Below are 20,558 nucleotides of genomic sequence, written 5' to 3' on the forward strand. Positions count from 1 at the left end.
GTTAACTACAGTAATTGCAATCAATAAGACTGTGTTAGTAGTATAAATATTTCTTCTCAAAGACCATTCCTTACTCTCTGCAGCAGTATTTAAGGTTAAGAAATTTTAAAAAAACTAATTAGAAAGCCATTTGTTATTTATAATACTAAGCTGTGGTCCAAATTTGTACATCCCAAAGTGGAGAGAGAAATCCCCCAGCCCTCACCACAAGTAAAATAAGACTTTGATTAAGAAGAAAATGTAGGCATGTGAAGAAAGGGCTTACCAATCACATAGGCTAGTAACAAGGCCAAAGTCACCGTAATTGCAGTGGCGCTCAAGGCTGTGCACTTCCAATTACAGCACCTGTAAGGTTTGTTAAACGTAAAGGCAGGCCGAGAAAAGGTGCTTCGAGGAAGTGGTCTGGGAGGGGGCGAGTACACGGTGTTGGACGTCAGAGGGTAGTTCTGACTGGCAGCACTGAAGATAGCAGATGAACCGGATCCATGTTTGAACAGAAAATGCCTGTGGGGGAGAAAACAAAAAAGTTTGGGCTATAATACCAAATCCCACTGCCATAAAAACATAAGCTCCACTAATTTCAAATAATACTATGACAAAGCTCAGAGGAATCAGAGGAGCCCAGCAAAAGTCTCATATACCCAAGAGGGAACTCTAAAGTGCCTCCAGTGGTCTCTGGTTCTTTTCTCATTTACAGCTTTCCTCATTTAGACCTTTAAGAGGAACAAAGAAGTCCTGCAGAGCTGGGTTTGTAGCTCAGTGGTAGAGCTCTTGCCTAGCATGTTGAGGCACTGGGTTTAATCCTCAGTATCACATTAAAAATAAACAAACAAAGATATTGGGCCCCTCTACAACTAAAAATATTTTTAAAAAGAAGTCTTGCATTTCCTGACTTCCTGGCTAGTGAGCACGAACAATCAACACTTGATATTATTCACTATATCCCTGTCTTCCATTCAATACAGAAAAAATATCATCAGGCATTTTGATAATTAGAATGGGATGAACACCAGCGTTCCTCAATATCAAACCTTGTAGACTAGCTTTTTCTCATATTTTCATCCAAAATTTCATCTTAAAAAATTATCAAGCACAGGGCTGGGGATGTGGCTCAAGTGGTAGCACGCTCGCCTGGCATGCGTGAGGCCCGGGTTCGATCCTTAGCACCACATACCAACAAAGATGTTGTGTCCGCCGAGAACTAAAAAATAAATATTAAAAATTCTCTCTCTCTCTCTCTCTCTCTCTCTCTCTCTCTCTCTCTCTCTCTCCTCTCTCACTCTCTCTTTAAAAAAAAATTATCAAGCACAGAGTCAAGCCAAAGAATTTTATAATAAACACCCATATCCTCACCAACTACATGCTACAGTTAAGATTTGACTATATTCACTTTATCAACCATCTACACGTCACTTCACTCTTCTACCCATCAGTTCCTCTCAGGTATTTGAGCAATTTGAAGCATACTGCATACATCAGTATACTTCTCTTTACATATTTCAGCTTCCACATTATTATCTAGAGTTTGATACTTTTACAGTTTTTTCAATGCTATTTTTTACATGATCAAATGAACAATTTAAAGTGGACATTTGCTGAAATTTGACAAATGCAATCACCTTTGCAAACTAAACCCCTATCAAGATCCAGAACATTCTCATTTTACTGGGAAGTTCCCTCTCATCTTTTCTAAGTACATTGCTATCTCCATTACCATATACAACCATTATTCTTTATTTTTTCCACTGAACATTCATATTGATTCTCATAGAACTTCATACAAATGGGGTCATGCTGCTGTCATATTTGAATTACTGCAGGATGATCATTGACTGTTTTGTAAATATTGTAATGTAGGTCTTCCATAAATTTTAGTGATATATTCACCTGGAAAGAGTTGCCAAAAACAAATAAGTGGAAGTGTTACGGTTTGGATAAGAGGTGCCCCCCCTCCAGAAGCTCATGGGCTATCCAATGTAGCAAAGTTCAGAGGTAAAGTGATTAGGTGATGACAGCCATAAACTAATTGGTGGATTATTCCATGTGATGGATTAATAATTGAAAAGGCCATTGTACTGGGTGGTAATTGTACACAGGTGGGACATGGCTGAAAGAAGTAGGTCTCTGGGTGCATGCCCATGGGGACTATATCTTGTCCTCAACCCTTCCTTCCCTTTGCTTCCTGCATGCCATGATGTGAGCAGCATTCCTCTTTCAAACCCTTCCGTCATGATGTTCTGTCTCACTTCAGGCCCAGAGCAATGGAGTCAGCCAACCCTGGACTGAACCTCTAAAACCATGAACCCAAGAGTAAATTTTTCTTCATCTAAGTTGTTCTTGTCAGGCATGTTTAGTCATAGTGACACAAACCCGACTAGCATGGAAAATATGTTTCTTTCTGCATATACTTTATGTCAACTGAAGGCAAGGTGCTATGTGTTGTGTTGAAGTCATTATCTCACTTAGTCTTCATTCATATGAAATAGGTCATGTTATTGTCTTCATTGTTTATTTAAGGAAATGAAGCCCTATAGATGTTAAGCAACTTGCATAAATTTATCTGGCAGGTGAATGGCAGAATTGTAACTCAAGTCATTTGGGCTCAAAAGTCCTTAATATTAACTACTCTACAGTGCCATCTGGGGCAAAGCACATTACGTTGCTACAATTAAATGTACAAAACAAAACCTCCTTGCTGAGTATCTATGTTCATCAAACAAATTCTTCTCAAGTTCAAGAGTCAAACTGACCACAACACAATAATTCTGAGTGACTTTAACACACCTCTTTCACCACTGGATAGATCTTCCAAACAAAAACTGAAGAAAGAAACTATACAACTCAATAATACAATCAATAACTTACACTTAACTGAGATATATAGGATATTTCATCCTTCAACAAGTGAATATACTTTCTTCTCAGCAGCACATAGATCCTTCTCTAAAATAGACCACATGTTATGCCACAAAGCAACTCTTAACAAATACAAAAAAGTAGAGATACTACGCTGCAATCTATCAGAACACAGCTTAATGAAATTAGAAATCAATGATAAAATAAAAAAAAAAACTACTCCAATACCTGGAGACTAAACAGTATGCTACTGAATGAATAATGGGTTGCAAAAGACATCAATGAGGAAATTAAAAAATTCTTAGAGGCCAATGAGGACACAAATACAACATATCAAAATCTCTGGCACACTATGAAGGCAGTATTAAGAGGAAAGTACATTGCATAGAGTTAATTCCTTAAAAGAAGAAAAGTCAACAAAAAAATGACCGAACATTACATTTCAAAACCCTAGGAAAAGAAGAAATCAACACCAAAACAGTAGATGACAGGAAATAATTAAAATCAGAGATGAAATCAATGAAATTAAAACAAAAGAAATGATTGAAAAAAATGATAAAACAAAAAGTTGGTTCTTCAAAAATAAATAAATAAAATTGACAAATCCTTAGTTATCCTAACAAAGAGAAGGAGAGAGAAAACTCAAACTACTAACATACGTGATGAAAAAGGAAATACCAGACACTTCAGACATACAGAATATCATTAGAAATTATTTTGAAAACTTGTACTCCAGTAAAATAAAAAAAAAAAAATTTCAAAGGCATTGACAAATTTCTAGAGGCATATGAGTTGCCTAAATTGAATCAGGATGATATACACAATTTAAACAGATCAATTTCAACCAAGGAAATAGAACATGCCATCAGAAGCCTACCAATCAAGAAAAGCCCAAGACAAGATGGATACACAGCTGAGTTTTTTTTAAAAAAAACCTATAAAGAAGAACTAATACCTATACGCTACTAATTATTTTGTGAAATGGAAAAAGAGTAGGCACTTCCAAACTCATTGTATGAGGCCAATATTACCCTGATGCCAAAACCAGACAAAGACACATCAAAGAAAGAAAACTTCAGAACAATATCACTAATGAACACAGATGCAAAAATTCTCAATAAAATTCTGGCAAATTTAGGGGCTGGGGATGTGGCTCAAGCAGTAACGTGTTTGCCTGGCATGCGCAGGGCGCTGGATTTGATCCTGAGCACCACATAAAAATAAAATAAAGATTTTGTGTCCACTGAAAACTAAAAAATAAATATTAAGAAATTCTCTCTCTCTCTCTCTCTCTCTCTCTCTCTCTCTCTCTCTCTCTCTCTCTCCTCTCTCTCTTCTCTAAAAAAAATTCTGGCAAATTTAATAAAAAACATATCAAAAAGATAGTGCACCATGATCAAGTGGGGTTCATCTCAGGGATGCAAGCTTAGTTCAACATATGAAAATCAATAAATGTAATACATCATATCAATAGAGTTAAAGATAAGAAACATATGATTATCTCAATAGATGCAGAAAAACAATTGACAAAATATAGCACCCCTTCACGTTCAAAACTCTACAAAAACTAGGGATAACAGAAACAAATGCAGAAAAATTGAAAGCATTCCCTCTAAAAACTGGAACAAGACAGGGATGCCATCTTTTACCACTTCTATTTAACATAGTTCTTGAAACACTGGCCAGAACAATTAGACAGATGAAAGAAATTAAAGGGATACGGATAGAAACAGAAGGACTCAAATTAGCACTCTTTGCCAATGATATAATTCTATTTCTAGAAGACCCAAAAAATTCCACCAGAAAATTTCTAAAACTAGTAAATGAATTCAGCAAAGTAGTAGGATACAAAATCAACATCCATAAATCAAAGGCATTTCTGTCCATCAGTGACAAATCCTCAGAAAGAGAAACTAGGAAAACTACCCATTTACAATAGCCTCAAAAAAAAAATCAACCCAGCAAAAGAGGCGAAAGACCTCTACAATGAAAACTACAGAATGCTAAGGAAAGAAATTAAAGAAGACCTTAGAAGATGGAAAGATCTACCTTGTTCTTGGATAGGCAGAATTAATATTGTCAAAATGACCATACTACCAAAAGGACTATACAGATTCAATGCCATCCCAATCAAAATCCCAATGGCGTTCTTCATATAAATAGAAAAAGCAATCATGAAATTCGCCTGGAAAAATAAGAGACCTGACATAGCTAAAGCAATCCTTAGCAAGAACAGTGAAGCAGGTAGCATCACTATACCACACCTTAAACTATACTGCAGAGCAAGAATAACAAAAACAGCCTGGTACTGGCACCAAAATAGACTGGTAGAAATAAATGCCACCTTTTTTAATCCATTCATCTATTGAAGGGCAACTAGGTTGGTTCCACATTCTAGCTATTGTGAATTGTGCTGCTATAAACATTGATGTGGCTGTGTCCCTATAGTATGCTCTTTTTAGGTCTTTTGGGTATAGTCTGAGAAGGGGAATAGCTGGGTCAAATGGTGGTTCTATTCCCAGCTTTCCAAGGAATCTCCATACTGCTTTCCAAATTGGCCGCACCAATTTGCAGTCCCACCAGCAATGTACAAGTGTACCCTTTTCCCCACATCCTTGCCAGCACTTGTTGTTATTTGACTTCAAAATGGCTGCCATTCTTATTGGAGTGAGATGGTATCTTACAGTAGTTTTAATTTGCATTTCTCTGACTGATAGAGATGGTATTTTTTCATGTATTTGTTGATTGACTGTATATCCTCTTCTGAGAAGTGTGTGTTCAAGTCCTTGGCCCATTTGTTGATTGGGTTATTTGGTTTTTTTTTTTTGTTTAACTTTTTGAGTTCTTTGTAGACTCTAGAGATTAGAGCTCTATCTGATATTTGAGGGGTAAAAATTTGTTCCCAGGATGTAGGCTCCCTATTCACCTCACATTATTTCTCTTGCTGAGAAAAACCTTTTTAGTTTGAATTCATCCCATTTTTTGATTCTTGGTTTTAACTCTTGTGCTATAGGTGTCTTATTAAGGAATTTTGGCCTGCTCCCACGTGATGAAGATTAGGGCCAACTTTATCTTCAATGGAATATTACTCAGCACTAAAAAATAACAAGATCATGGCAATTGCAGGGAAATGGATGGCATTAGAGCAGATTATGCTAAGTGAAGTTAGCCAATCCCTAAAAAACAAATGCCAAATGTCTTCTCTGATATAATGGGGGTGACTCAAAATGGGGTAGGAAGGAAGAGCATGAGAATAAGATTATCACTAAATAGGGAAGAGAGGTGGGAGGGAGAAGGGGAATTGCACAGAAGATGGAAGGAGACCCTCATTGTTATACAGAATGCATGTATGATGTGAGGAGAAAAAAAAAGAAAAAAGTGTGTCACATTAGATTGGATAGAGAGAAAGGATGGGAGAGGAGGGGAGGAGTAGGGGGGATAGGAAGGGCAGCAGAATAGAATAGACAATATGATTGATGTATGTATATAGGTGACTGTACGACCAATGTGATTCTGCAATCTGTACAATTAGAAAAATGAAAAATTATACCCCAATGATTCAAATGTATGAATTGCCAAGATCATTGTAATGTCATGTGTAGCTAATAAAAAAACAATTTAAAAAAAGAAGGGTAAACATGAAAAATCAGCCATCCCATTAATTACCCAAGATGAAAAATAGGTCCTTGTCACTACATTAAAATATAGATTACAGGAAAAATCACTAAATATAGAATGTTGTGCTTCTAAAATCTTATGGAAGAAAAATATTCCAATAGATATTTTATTTTCTAGAAAATAATAAAAGTTAAAATTATCCATAAAAAATAGACTGGTAGACCAATGATACAGAATAGAGGACACAAGAGACTAACCCACATAATTACAGATATCTTATGTTAGACAAAGTCACCAAAAACATGCACTAAGAAAAGATAGACTCTTCAACAAATGGTGCTGGGAAAACTGGAAATCCATATGCAACAAAATTAAATTAAACCCCTATGTCTCACCATGCACAAAACTCAACTCAAAGTGGATCAAATACTTCAGAATACAACCAGAGACCTTGTATCTAATAGAAGAAAAAGTAGGACCAAATCTCCATAGTATCAGATTAGGCCCCTACTTCCCTAATAAGACTCCATAGCACAGAATTAAAATTAAGAATCAATAAAAGAGATGGATTCAAACTAAAAAGCTTCTCCTCAGCAAGAGAAACAATCTGTGAGGTAAATAGAGAGTTTTCAACTTGGGATCAAATCTTTACCCCTCACACATCAGATAGAGCACTAATCTCTAGGGTATATAAAGAACTCAAAAAGCTAAGCACCAGCCCCAGAGGCCAGTTAGCTCAGCTGGTTAGAAAAAGCTAAGCACCAGGAAAAAAAAGAAAAACAAATCACCCAATCAATAAATGGGCCAAGGACTTGAATAGACACTTCTCAGAAGAGGATATACAATCAATCAACAAAGATAGGAAAAAATGCTCAACATCTCTAGCAATTAGAGAAATGCAAATCAAAACTACTCTAAGATTTCATCTCACTCCAGTCAGAATAGCAGCTATTAAGAATACAAACAACAATAAGTATTGTCGAGGATGTGGGGGAAAAGGTACACTCATCATACATTGCTGCTAGAACTGCAAATTGATGCAGCCAATATGGAAAGCAGTGTTGGGGATTCCTTGGAAAGCTGGAAATGGAACCACCATTTGACCCAGCTATCCCTCTCCTGGGTCTATACCCAAAGGACTTAAAAACTGCATAGTACAGGGACACAACCACATCAATGTTTATAGCAGCACAATTCACAATAGCTAAACTGTGGAGCTAACCTAGATGCCCTTCAGTGGATGAATGGATAAAGAAAATGTGGTATATATACACAATGGAATATTAGTCAGCATTAAAAGAGAATAAAATGATGGCATTTGCAGATAAATAGATGACGTTGGAGAAGATATTAAGTGAAGTTAGCCAATCCCCAAAAAACAAATGCTAAATGTTTTCTCTGATATAAGGAGGCTGATTTATAGTGGGTTAGGGAGAGGGAGCATGAGAGGAATAGATGAACTCTAGATAGGGAAGAGGGGAGGGAGGGGAAGGGAAGGAACACAGGGGTGGGAAAGGCAGTGAAATCAGATGGACATCATTACCCTAAGTACATTTATGAACACATGAATGGTGTGACTCTGCTTTGTGTACAACCAGAGATATGAAAAATTATTCTATATATGTGTAATATGAATTGTAATACATTCTGCTCTCCTATATAACAAATTAGAGTGAAAAAGTAAATAAAAAAATAAAAAATAACCTCCTTGCTAAGTAAAAAGCCAACATTACTCTGTACATGTAACCTATGCCCCAAAGCATAAATCACTGAGTGATTTTAAGAATGATTTCTAGATTCCAATATTTAAAGAACAAGAGCATAGGCATTCAAAGGGGAAAAACACAACTCTACATGCCAGTTAATGAGAAATATCCGTAATAGAGAATTTTGATTTTGTATTCCTAGATTTAAAAAAATTTTAAAGGGCTGAGTAGCAGGGGGGAATTGAGATTCACAAGTCATTCTGGAAGGGAATTTGGCATTATGTACCAAAGATTTTAAATATATATTCATTAGTTTACACAATAACTATGCGTATAGGCATTTATTTTCAGGAAAAAACATGTATGGCAATGTACATAAAAATCATTTATTTCAGTGTTATTTATAATAACAAAAATCCCCACCTAATAATGATTGGTATTTTATTAAATCGATTATTTTACAAACACAGAATTCTATACAACTATTTGAGATCGTGTTGTAAAAGAATATCAGTTCACTAGGAGGAATGTTTATAAATATTGCCTAGTGAAGGAAGTCAGGCCATAATCTTTCAAACAAAAAAGTCTATGTGTTCATGGAAAAATAATATTTTGTGTTATGTTTGGATGGGAGGGTTGTTTCCTGAACTTTTCTGTCTTGAGCTTGTATTGATTTTGTAACTAAGATAAGAAAGATTGGTGGGGAGGGAAGTGGAAAAGCTTCTGGACAGCACCAACTACCCAAAAGTTGCTTCTGTTTAAGTGGACATGATTTATTGAGCACCTAGAAAGGTCAGGCATCAGCTTACGCAATTTATATGCATTATTTTGATACTCATATGTCTGAAAAATTGATACTATTATCCTAATCTTACAGATGATTAATCTGAGACCCAAAGAGGTTTAATAGAAGTAGAGTGGAAGTAATAATAATTATCATAATACTGATGAGAGATGACATTTGAGTGCTTGCTTGTGCCACACATTGTTTTAAATATTCCACAAAACATTTTATCATTTAATCTTTTCAACAACTTTATTACAGTTAGTGTCTTCATTTTCTGGAGGGACAAACAAAACACAAAGAAATTAAGTAACTTTCCCGTGGTTCTGCATCTAGTAACTGGTAGAACCAAAATTCAAACCCAGACAAACTGGCTCCAGAGGCATTGTTTTCAACTAATACACTACAATACTTCTGCTAGGTTGTGCAGGTAGAGAGTACATTAAGACTTGAATCCAGGCCTATCAAGGCACAGGAAAAGCATGTCTTGTATAGAATTTGGCATTTAGGTTTTATTGAATTGAGCCACATTATTACCTTGTTCCCTTTGGGACTAATGGCAAGATTGTGATAATAAGGGCTTACAGAATCAGAATTGGAAGGAACATCTTAGAAACCACCCAGAAACCCAATTCCTTCCATTTTCAGTTACAGTACCTTAGACCCAGAAGATGAAAGTGATTTACCTAAAAATGGCATAGTTTGTTAAGCACATGGATAAAATTGGTTATCTGGAATTTCCAAAATGGTATATTTCTGTTGCTCTATTATACCTATCCTGCATAATCTTTAACAGATTAGTACCAGGTTCTATTCACCTGGGTTAACTGACCAGGATCAACAATTATTATTGGTTTAAACAGTACTATATAACATATGCCTATTCTTTTGTTTGTGACATGTTCTTGCAGTAAGATTTAAAGACCATCCTAATTATTTTGGATGCATGGGTAAGCATTACAAAGAAGCTACCTTTTAGTTGATGAGAAGCTAAAAGAGTTATTGCTACTTCTAAAGGCACCTAAATTATCCCCAGGATGAAGAAATAATATATAAATAGTAATAAGAATAACTATATTTTATTGAAGAAGTGACTCATAACATTGTGCTCTTTTCATTTGATTGTGCTTCCTTTTTCAGGCTTTGAAATAATCTCATCTGTGCCATAAAGAGGAAGATTTCTTCTTTAATGTCTGCTTAGCAATCCCAGCCTGTGTTTTCCCCTCTGGCCATCTGATTTACTAGTAAGCAAGAAGTGTAGTACTTTGCAGGCAGCATAATGGAGTCGCCTTCCTAACTCCCTGCCCCTGCCCGTGGTTACTTAAGAGGTGACAAAATGTCACTTACATATAGTTAATCCTATAAAGCAACACTCTGATATGTTCATATGGGAAGTTTAACAGTATGGGGCTGTTTTACTCAATGTTTGGAGACAAAATCTTCAATTCTTTGCATATTTATGAAGGCAAACAATTGGATTTTTGAGAGAATGTAAGTGGTCCAATGTGTCGATATTGATTTGGTTTGGTATATAATTAAGAGGTAGAAGAAAGACAAAGAAAGAGAGAATTGTTGGCTATTATGATGGCAATTACAAGCAATAATCAATATCCCTGAGCACTGTAATTTCATCTGATGTACACTAAAGGATTTCCAAATGCAGTTTTCATAAGTAAAACATTACAACATAATGAATAAATTCAACACTGATCACAGAAGAGCAACATTTAAACTAACTCATATTTGAGTGGAATCCAAATTACAGTCCTTGGTGAGGGTAGATAATAAAGTGAATTCATATACTATGATCCTTATTTTCTTATTAACAAGCTCATATTAAGATTCTATGCTGAAAGTGATCTATATACTTTGATGTTCATCATGAAAAATAGCAATGAAAATGGTAGGTAGTGTCATAGGCTTTGCGGTCCATTGTTGGAAAGTGAAATCAGTGCCTAATATGCTTTCCTAGTCCTTGAAAAAAGTAGGAGCATAAAGACAAATGTTCAGTGCTAGACTTCAGCTATGTGCTCATAAAATCAGATCATCTATCTAAGCACATTGCTTTTCCCTGGAGATCTGAAGATATACTAAAATGTTGCTATCAATTTCATACAATTGGGTTTTTTCCACAGACCAAATGATAAAAATGCAGTTCAAGAGTTTATGTGTAAGTAGTACTCTTCTTTGCATCTGTTTTAATATTCAACTTCAAATTTAAAAAGGAAAAGCAAGATATTGCCAAAAGGAAATGGGCATATAAGGAAATTGAAAAAAAATCTTCAAAACTGATGAGACCCAGTGGTGGTAAATGGGGACATAATAAATGTTCTTGTAAGGATTTTAAAATCTTCTATTAAAAAGGGGAAACATACTCTCTCTTTTTAAACCCCTCATACTACATAAATCCCTCATACTACATAATTATGAGGGTATCTGTTAGCATTAAATAATGTGATTTAATGTGGCACTTAAAATTCTACAGAAGCTTTTTAACAACAGATGCATAAATAACCAGTATTTTTTCTTTTTTTAAAAATTTTTTAGATGTTGATGAACCTTTATTTTATTCATTTATTTATATGTGGTGCTGAGAATCAAACTCAGTGCCTCATACATGCAAGGAAAGCACTCTACCACTGAACCATCCAGCCCTGTATTTTTTCTTTCACATTTCACAAACATTCTTATGTAACACAAAGCTAAACCTATATTCCTGTAGTTATAAGCATTTGACTCATTGTTATACCCAGAGGAAGGAATTCAATTTGTTTTTAGAAGAAGCTGAACTTGATTTTTTAAAAAAAGATATGAAGGTCCAAATCACATTTGGATAAGGTAGTAGAATTTGGATATTTGCTTATTTTTTTAAAATTATTAAATGCATTTTATTATGATAAAAAAACATGTGACACAAAATTTACCATCTTAAGCATTTCAAGCATATACTCCAGTACTGTTAAGGATATTCACATTGTTGTGCAACAGATCTCTGGAACCTTCTTACAAATCTGAAACACTATACCCATTAAAAACTCCTTTTTCCTTTCCCCTAGCAACCACCATTCCACTCTTTTTAAAAATTATTTGACTACTTTACATATTTCATATAATTGGAATCATACTGTATTTATATTTCTGTGCTCTGTTTATTTCACTTAACATAATAACATGTGACAGATTTTTTCCCTTTGTAAGGCCAAATAATATTCCACCATGGGTCTGTATCACATTCTGTTTATCTGTTCATCCACTGATGGACACTTAAGTTGCTTGTGCCTCTTGACTTTTGAGAACAGTGTTTCTATGAATATAGTGGCATGGATATCTCTTCAGGGTCTGCTTTTAATTCTTTGGGATAAATACACAGAAGTGGAATTGCTAGATCATATGGCAGTACTGTTTTCATATTTCTGAGAAACTTTCATGCCATTTTCCACAGTGATTGCTATTTTTCAATCCCACCAACTGTGTAAAAAGGTTCCATTTCTCCACATCTTCTTTAATGTTCATTATTATTATTATTATTATTATTATTATTATTATTATGTTTTTTGTAGTGTACCATCCTAATGGGTAAGGCAACATCTCATTGTGGTTTCAATTTGTACTTATCTGACTAGTAGTGTTGACCATCTTCATATATTTGTTGGCCATTTGTACAATATCTTTGGAGAAATGTCTATTCATAGGTATTTATTATAATGCCTTCAAATAACACATGCAAATAAAGAAAATATTATTTGGGATCTGCTACATTTTCTTCTCTGACAAGGATACCTAGTGTTGTTTTGTGGAAAAGGATGATTCCTAGCCAATTATCAACCTCAACATCCATAATTTTTCCATTCTTGATACTCCTTTTAAGAAAAAATATTCCTAAAGAGCATTTATCTAGGGGCTGTGGCTGTGGCTCAGTGGTAGAGTGCTCACCTAGCATGCATGAGGCACTGGGTTCTATCCTCAGCACCACATAAAAATAAAATAAAGATATTGTGTCCACCTAAAATTTAAGAATAAATATTTTTTAAAAGAGTATTTATCTAAATTCTTCTTGAGCTTAACTGTATTATCAGTTTAGAAAACACCCTGAATTATCAAATTGTGCTCCTCTACTAACAGAATCATAAGGGAGGATTTTGATTTGTTCTAGGATTTTACCTTTATCTGCACATCTTCTCTAAACCTTATATGTCAAATGTGGGGGATAAAAAAAGAATACAAGAACGATCAGTAGAGTACATAGAGGGGAATGAAGAGAAAGGAGGGGTTAGGAAAAGGAAAGACAGTAGAATGAATGTGATACAACTTTCCTACATACATATATGCAAAAAGATCAGTATAATAGAGGGAAACAAACAGCAGAAGGGAGGAAGGGAAGTAAAGGGGAAGTACTGGGGATGAATTAGAGCAAATTATATTCCATGTTCTTATGATTATGTCAAAATAAATTCTATTGTCATGTATAACTAAAATGAACCAATAAAAATATATACTTTGTCATTCATTATTTTAAGATAAAAAAGAGTTTTAATGTACCTATTGATGGTTTAATTTTCTGAGTATTAAGTCTTAGCTCTCTAATCTGTTCTCAAATGGAAATACTCTATAGTCTTTATTAGTGTTCATGTAATTTTACAAATGGGTTATTCAATAGCAGAAGCAATATCTGCACTACTTCATCAACTTCCCCTAAATTTCATATGTCTTGAAGGCCAGAAACAGGTTTTAATTTCTAGTATGGTATCATTTACTTCAAAGGTATAGGAGACATCAATGTTTATGGCAGTTCAATTCACAATAACTATGGAACCAACCTAGATGCCCTTCAACAGATGAATGGATAAAGAAAATGGGGTATATATACACAATGGAATATTACTCAGCCTTAAAGAAGAATGAAATTATGGCATTTGCCAGGAAATGGATGGAACTGGAGAATATTACGCTAAGTGAAATAAGCCAATCTCAAAAAACCAAAGGTTGAATGCTTTCTCTGAGATGAGGATGCTAATTCATATTGGTTGAGATAATAGAAGTACTTTGGATTGAACAGAGGGGAGTAAAAGGAGGGGAGGGGGTATGGAGGTAGGAATGATAGTAGAATTAATCAGACACTATTACCTTGTGTGCATATATGACTACATGGCCAATGTAATTCTACATCATGTACAACCAGAAGGCATGAGAAGTTATACTCCATTTATGTATGATGTGTCAAAATGCATTCTACTGCCATGTATAACTTATTAGAACAAAAAAGAAAGTCTAGAAGAAATATTTATTAATTTGTGTGATATTTTTGCTTCTTTTCAAAGGCTCTTGTTTCACTGTGCAGAATTAATGAAGTTGGGGACTTTAAAAAAAGAAAAGTTTCTTCTCAGCAAAAGAAACAATCTGTGAGGTGAATAGAGATCCCATATCTTGGGATCAAATCTTTACCCCTCACACATCAGATAGAGCACTAATCTCTAGGGTGTATAAAGAACTCAAAAAACTAAACACACACAAAAAAACAAATAACCCAATCAGTAAATGGGCCAAGGACCTTAAGAGACACTTCTCAGAAGAGGATACACAATCAATCAACAAATATATGAAAAAAATCTTCATAATCTCTAACAATTAGAGAAATGCAAATCAAAACTACTCTAAGATTTCATCTCACTCCAGTCCGAATGGCAGCTATTATGAACTCACAAACAACATAAGTGTTGGCGAGGATGTGGGGAAAAATGTACACTCATACACTGCTGGTGGGACTGAAAATTGATGCAGCCAATATGGAAAGCAGTATGGAGATTCCTTGCAAAATTGGAAATGGAACCACCATTTGATCCAGCTATTTCTCTCCTCGGTCTATACCCAAAGGAGTTAAGAACAGCATTCTACAGGGACACAGCCACATCAATGTTTATAGCAGCACAATTCACAATAGCTAAACTGTGGAACCAACCTATATTACCTTCAATAGATGAATGGATTTTAAAATGTGGCATATATTCACAATGGAATCTTACTCAGCAATAAAAGAGAATAAAATCATGACATTTGCAGGTAAATGGATGGAGTTAGAGACGATAATGCTAAGTTAGCCAATCCCCAAAAACCAAATGCTGAATATTTTATTTGATATAAAGAGGCTGATACATAGTGGGATAGGGAGAGGGAGCATGGGGAGGAATAGATAAACTCTAGATAGGGCAGAGGGGTTGGAGGGGAAGGGAGGGGCATGGGGTTATTAATGATGGTGGAATGTGATGGTCATTACTATCCAAAGTACATGTATGAAGACATGAATTGGTGTGAATTTACTGTGCATACAACCAAAGATATGAAAAATTGTGCTCCATATGTATAATAAGAATTGTAATGCATTCTGCTGTCATATATAAATTAAAAAAAATAATAAAAATCTTTTAAAAATTCAAAAAATTATAATTAAAACAAACAAAAAATATGAAAGATATTATTCATTCATATCACAACTTTTTAAAATAAGTTTTAGTTGTCAATGGACCTTTATTTTATTTATTTATATGTGGTGCTGAGAATCAAGCTCAGGGCCTCACACATGCTAGGAAAGTGCTCTACCGCTGAGCCACAATCCCAGCTCCTCTCAATCATTTTTGTGAGACATTTTGGTAGTAAAAGAATTACTATTGGAGGAGATCCAACATGGCCGCGGGCAGGGAGGCAGTGCTTTCAGTACCTCCTCAATAACGGGGTCAGGGAGACGTATTGATACGCTTAGATTCTACCTGCTGAGAAACTCCTAGCAAAATTCCACTGAAGAGAGACTGGCCAGGAATTAGTAGGATTTTTGGAGGTGGCAGTTTGCCCCAGACGAGTGAATCTCTGCCACGCGGCACAGAGGTACAGACCCGCCAGCCTCTGCCCGCGCCACTCAGCGACCATCGGCCACCCACCCGCGGCCCCCGCGACTGGGCAGCTAGCCTCCGAGGCACAGCTCAGCAGGAGCGGCGCAGGGACTCTAGGAAGAGGTCTCTAGCCAAGCCTTCATGAAATAGTGAACTGGGAACTGAAACCAACCAGAGACAGACCAGTCCTACCCCTCCCTTCAGACACTCCGGCAAGGAACCTGGGGCCCGCCATAACAGAGAGGTGACATCATTGGAGTTCGGCCAATGGAATTCCTTCCCAGCGGAATCCAGTTTAGCAGGTGTGTGACTCCCACCCCCTCCAGATACAAGCAGAGAGAAAACCTCGGGAATCTCTCCGGGGGTGTGTCTGTAGGGAAGCAGAGGGAATTCCCAATCCCCAACTCCCCTTACCACAAGCGGTGACACCCAAGGTCTTAGCCGTCAGTTTCTGGGGGCATGCCCACCAAAGGGGTCTGGAAAAATTAAACTGTTGGTTCCCAGATCACCACTCCACCGCACTGGGGCTTAGATGAATGACAGAGAGAGTGCTCAGTCGTTTGGGAAATAGGACACATGGTGGGGCTGCAAGGGTAACCAGATCCTTGGGGAACCGCTTCTGGTGAACAGGATCTGGCTGGCTGGCTGGCAGGAGGAAGGGGGGAGGGGCCGGAGAAGTGAAATGGCTCTGGACTGACAGGAATGAGAGACTCCCAGGAGCTGCCTTACAGGGATTGCTGTGGGCACATAGAGGGCAGAAGCTTGGCTCAGAGGGCACAGCTCCACCTACTGGAAGAGAAGAAAATGGAACTCTAACACTTCAACTTTTTTTTATTCTCTCTTTTTTCTTTTCTCCCCTTTTCCTTCTTTCTTTCTTTCCCATTTCAAGTTTTATTGTTCTTTCCATTCTCCTCTAATCTATCTCTCTCTCTCCTTCTTTCTTTTTAAGAGCACCTTCCTTCCCTTACTCCCCAACTTTCATCTTCCATTACGTGTAATTGTCTAAATGCAAATAGGTGAATGTTTTGAGGCTGTCTATAGGGCTCCTAAATACCTAGCTACTACGAAACACCCTGATCCAATCACCTGTTAATATCCCCCTTCAGTAGAGCAATCTTCCAAAGTAGCCAAGACATACTAACCCTCATACCATCATAGCACCTAACCTAAACATAAAGTCCAAAGACCAAACAACAGATCACTATATGCATACAGAATTCGGAAGCCTTTTATGAATTTAATGAAACAGCTTTAAAGTACAATAAAGCCCAACATTTCTAGGCACAGTCTCCCACCACAAAGAAGAGACCACAGAGATATACAAAACCAAAACAAATTTATAGGAGAAAACAGAAACACAGCAGTTAAACAGAGCTGGAAAGTAACGTCAACAACATGAAAAAACAAGGGAAAAAAGGATTACAAACAATACAGGAAAACTTAAATCTACAGGAGAACCTAGAGACTTCAGAAAAATAGACAGAGAAAGAATTCAAGGCATACCTGACTCAGATGGAATGGAGTCTTAGAGAAGTCATGAGACAGCAAGTCGAAACAATAAAATAATACCTTGAAAATGAATTGCATAAGCAAATTCAAATTGCAAAAAAGGAACTCTACCAGGAGATAGAGATTCAAAAACAAAATCAAACAGTAATCCTAGAAATGCAGGAAACTATAAACCAAATTAAAAACTCAAACGAGAATATTACAAATAGACTAGATCAAGTAGAAGCCAGAACATCAGATAATGAAGACAAAGTTTATCAACTTGAAAAGAATATAGTCAACACAGAAAAGATGCTTAAAATTCACGAGCAATCTATCCAAGAGTTATGGAATGTCAAAAAAAAAAAAACAACAAACTTGAGAGTCATTGGGATAGAAGAAGGCATAGAGGTTCAAACCAAAGGAATGAACAATCTGTTGAATGAAATAATCCTAGAAAACTTCCCAGATATGAAGATGGAATGGATTGCCATATCCTGGAAGCCTACAGAACCCCAAACATTCAAAACTATAATAGACCAACTCCAAGACACACAATTATGAAGATAGCCAACATACAGAACAAGGAGGGAATATTAAAAGCTACGAGAGAAAGGAGGCAGTTTACTTTCAGGGGTAAACCAATTAGGTTAACGGCTGATTTTTCATCACAGACTTTGAAAGCGAGAAGATCCTGGAACGACATATTTCAAATGCTGAAAAATAATGGATTCCAACCAAGAATACTGTATCCAGCAACATTAAGCTTCAGATTTGACAATGAAATTAAAATATTTCATGATAAACAAAAGATAAAAGAATTCACAGCCAGAAAACCAGCACTGCAAAACATTTTGGGCAAAATACTACAAGAAGAGGAAGTGAAAAATAGCACCCAAAACTAACAGTGGGAGGTATCTCAGTAAAGGGGGAGAAAAATAACCAAAGAGGAAAAACTAGCCAAACTAAAATAAATAAATAAACAAACATGACTGGAAGTACAAACCATATTTCAATTGTAACCTTAAATGTTAATGGCTTAAATTCACCAATCAAGAGACATAGGCTAGTAACCTAGATTAAAAAAACAAACCCAACAATATGCTGCCTTCAGGAGACTCATATGATAGGAAAAGACATACACAGGCTGAAGGTGAAAGGTTGGGAAAAATCATACCACTCACATGGCCCTCGGAAGCAAGCAGGAGTGGCCATACTCATATCGAATAAAATCAACTTCAAACCTAAGTTAATCAAAAGGGATGAAGAAGGACACTATATACTGTTAAAAGGAACCATCAACCAATAAGACATAACAATTATCAATTCGTATGCACCAAACAATGGTGCTGCAACATTCATAAAACAAACTCTCCTCAAGTTCAAGAGTCAAATAGACCACAACACAATAATTATGGGTGACTTCAACACACCGCTCTTGCCATTAGACAGATCCTCCAGACAAAAGCTGAATAAAGAAACTATAGAACTCAACAGCACAATCAAGAACCTAGACTTAACCAACATATATAGAATATATCAACCATCATCAAGTGGATACACGTTCTTCTGAGCAGCATATGGATCCTTCTCAAAGACAGACCATATATTATGCCATACGGCAACTCTTAGAAAATATAAAGGTGTGGAGATAATACCATGCACCATATCTGATCATAATGGAATGAAACTGGAAATCAATGATAAAAGAAGGAAGGAAAAATCCAGCATCACCTGGAAAATGAACAATATGTTACTGAATGATCAATGGGTTACAGAAGACATAAAGGAGGAAATCAAAAAATTCTTAGAGATAAAGGACAATACAGACACAACATACCGGAATCTATGGGACACAATGAAAGCAGTTTTAAGAGGGAAATTCATTTCCTGGAGTTCATTCCTCAAAAAAAGAAAAAACCAACAAATAAATGAACTCACACTATACCTCAAAAACCTAGAAAAGGAAGAGCAAAACAACAGCAAATATAGTAGAAGACAAGAAATAATTAAAATCAGAGTGGAAATCAACAAAATTGAAACAAAAAAAACCATTGAAAAAATTGATAAAACTAAAAGTTGGTTCTTTGAAAAAATAAATAAGATCGACAGACCCTTAGCCATGCTAACAAAGAGAAGAGAGTGAACTCAAATTACTAACATACGGGATGAAAAAGGCAATATCACAACAGACACTACAGAAATACAGAAGATAATTAGAAAGTATTTTGAAAACCCTATATTCCAATAAAATAGAAGATAGTGAAGATATCGATAAATTTCTTAAGTCATATGATCTGCCCAGATTGAGTCAGGAAGACACACACAATTTAAACAGACCAATAACAAAGGAAGAAATAGAAGAAGCCATCAAAAGACTACTAAACAAGAAAAGCCCTGGACCAGATGGGTATACAGCGGAGTTTTACAAAACCTTCAAAGAAGAATTAATACCAATACTTTTCAAGTTATTTCAGGAAATACAAAAAGAAGGAGCTCTTCCAAATTCATTCTATGAGGCCAACATCACCGATTCCTAAACCAGACAAAGACACTTCAAAGAAAGAAAACTACAGACCAATATCTCTAATGAACCTAGATGCAAAAATTCTCAATAAAATCCTGGCGAATCGAATATAAAAACATATCAAAAAATTGTGCACCATGATCAAGTAGGATTCATCCCTGGGATGCAAGGCTGGTTCAATATACGGAAATCAATAAATGTTATTCACCACATCAATAGACTTAAAGATAAGAACCATATGATCATCTCAATAGATGCAGAAAAAGCATTTGACAAAGTACAACATCCCTTTATGTTCAAAACACTAGAAAAACTAGGGATAACAGGAACTTACCTCAACATTGTAAAAGCTATCTCTATGCTAAGCCTCAGGCTAGCATCATTCTCAATGGAGATAAACTGAAGGCATTCCCTCTAAAATCTGGAACAAGACAGGGATGCCCTCTATCACCACTTCTATTCAATTTAGTTCTTGAAATACTAGCCAGAGCAATTAGACAGACAAAAGAAATTAAAGGCATAAAAATAGGAAAAGAAGAACTTAAATTATCACTATTTGCGAATGATATGATACTATATTTAACAGACCCAAAAGGATCTAGAAAGAAACTACGAGAGTTAATGAATGAATTCAGCAAAGTGGCAGGATATAAAATCAACATGCATAAATCAAAGGCATTTCTGTATATCAGCAACAA

The 20,558-nt window shown here is 35.9% G+C and overlaps 1 protein-coding gene across 1 annotated transcript in view; it reads right to left on the reverse strand.

Moving 5' to 3' along the window:
- The window catches only part of TENM1 (teneurin transmembrane protein 1), a gene marked incomplete at both ends in the record, with an annotated part of 577,764 nt that overhangs the window by 308,346 nt on the left and 248,860 nt on the right, over positions 1 to 20,558 (reverse strand). Inside the window, 1 exon segment of the mRNA XM_081278185.1 lies at positions 266 to 504. Coding sequence (XP_081134311.1) covers positions 266 to 504 — 239 coding nt within the window.

Source organism: Spermophilus citellus, assembly GCF_964194105.1.
Source record: "Spermophilus citellus genome assembly, chromosome: X".
NCBI classification, from domain to species: Eukaryota; Metazoa; Chordata; class Mammalia; order Rodentia; family Sciuridae; genus Spermophilus; species Spermophilus citellus.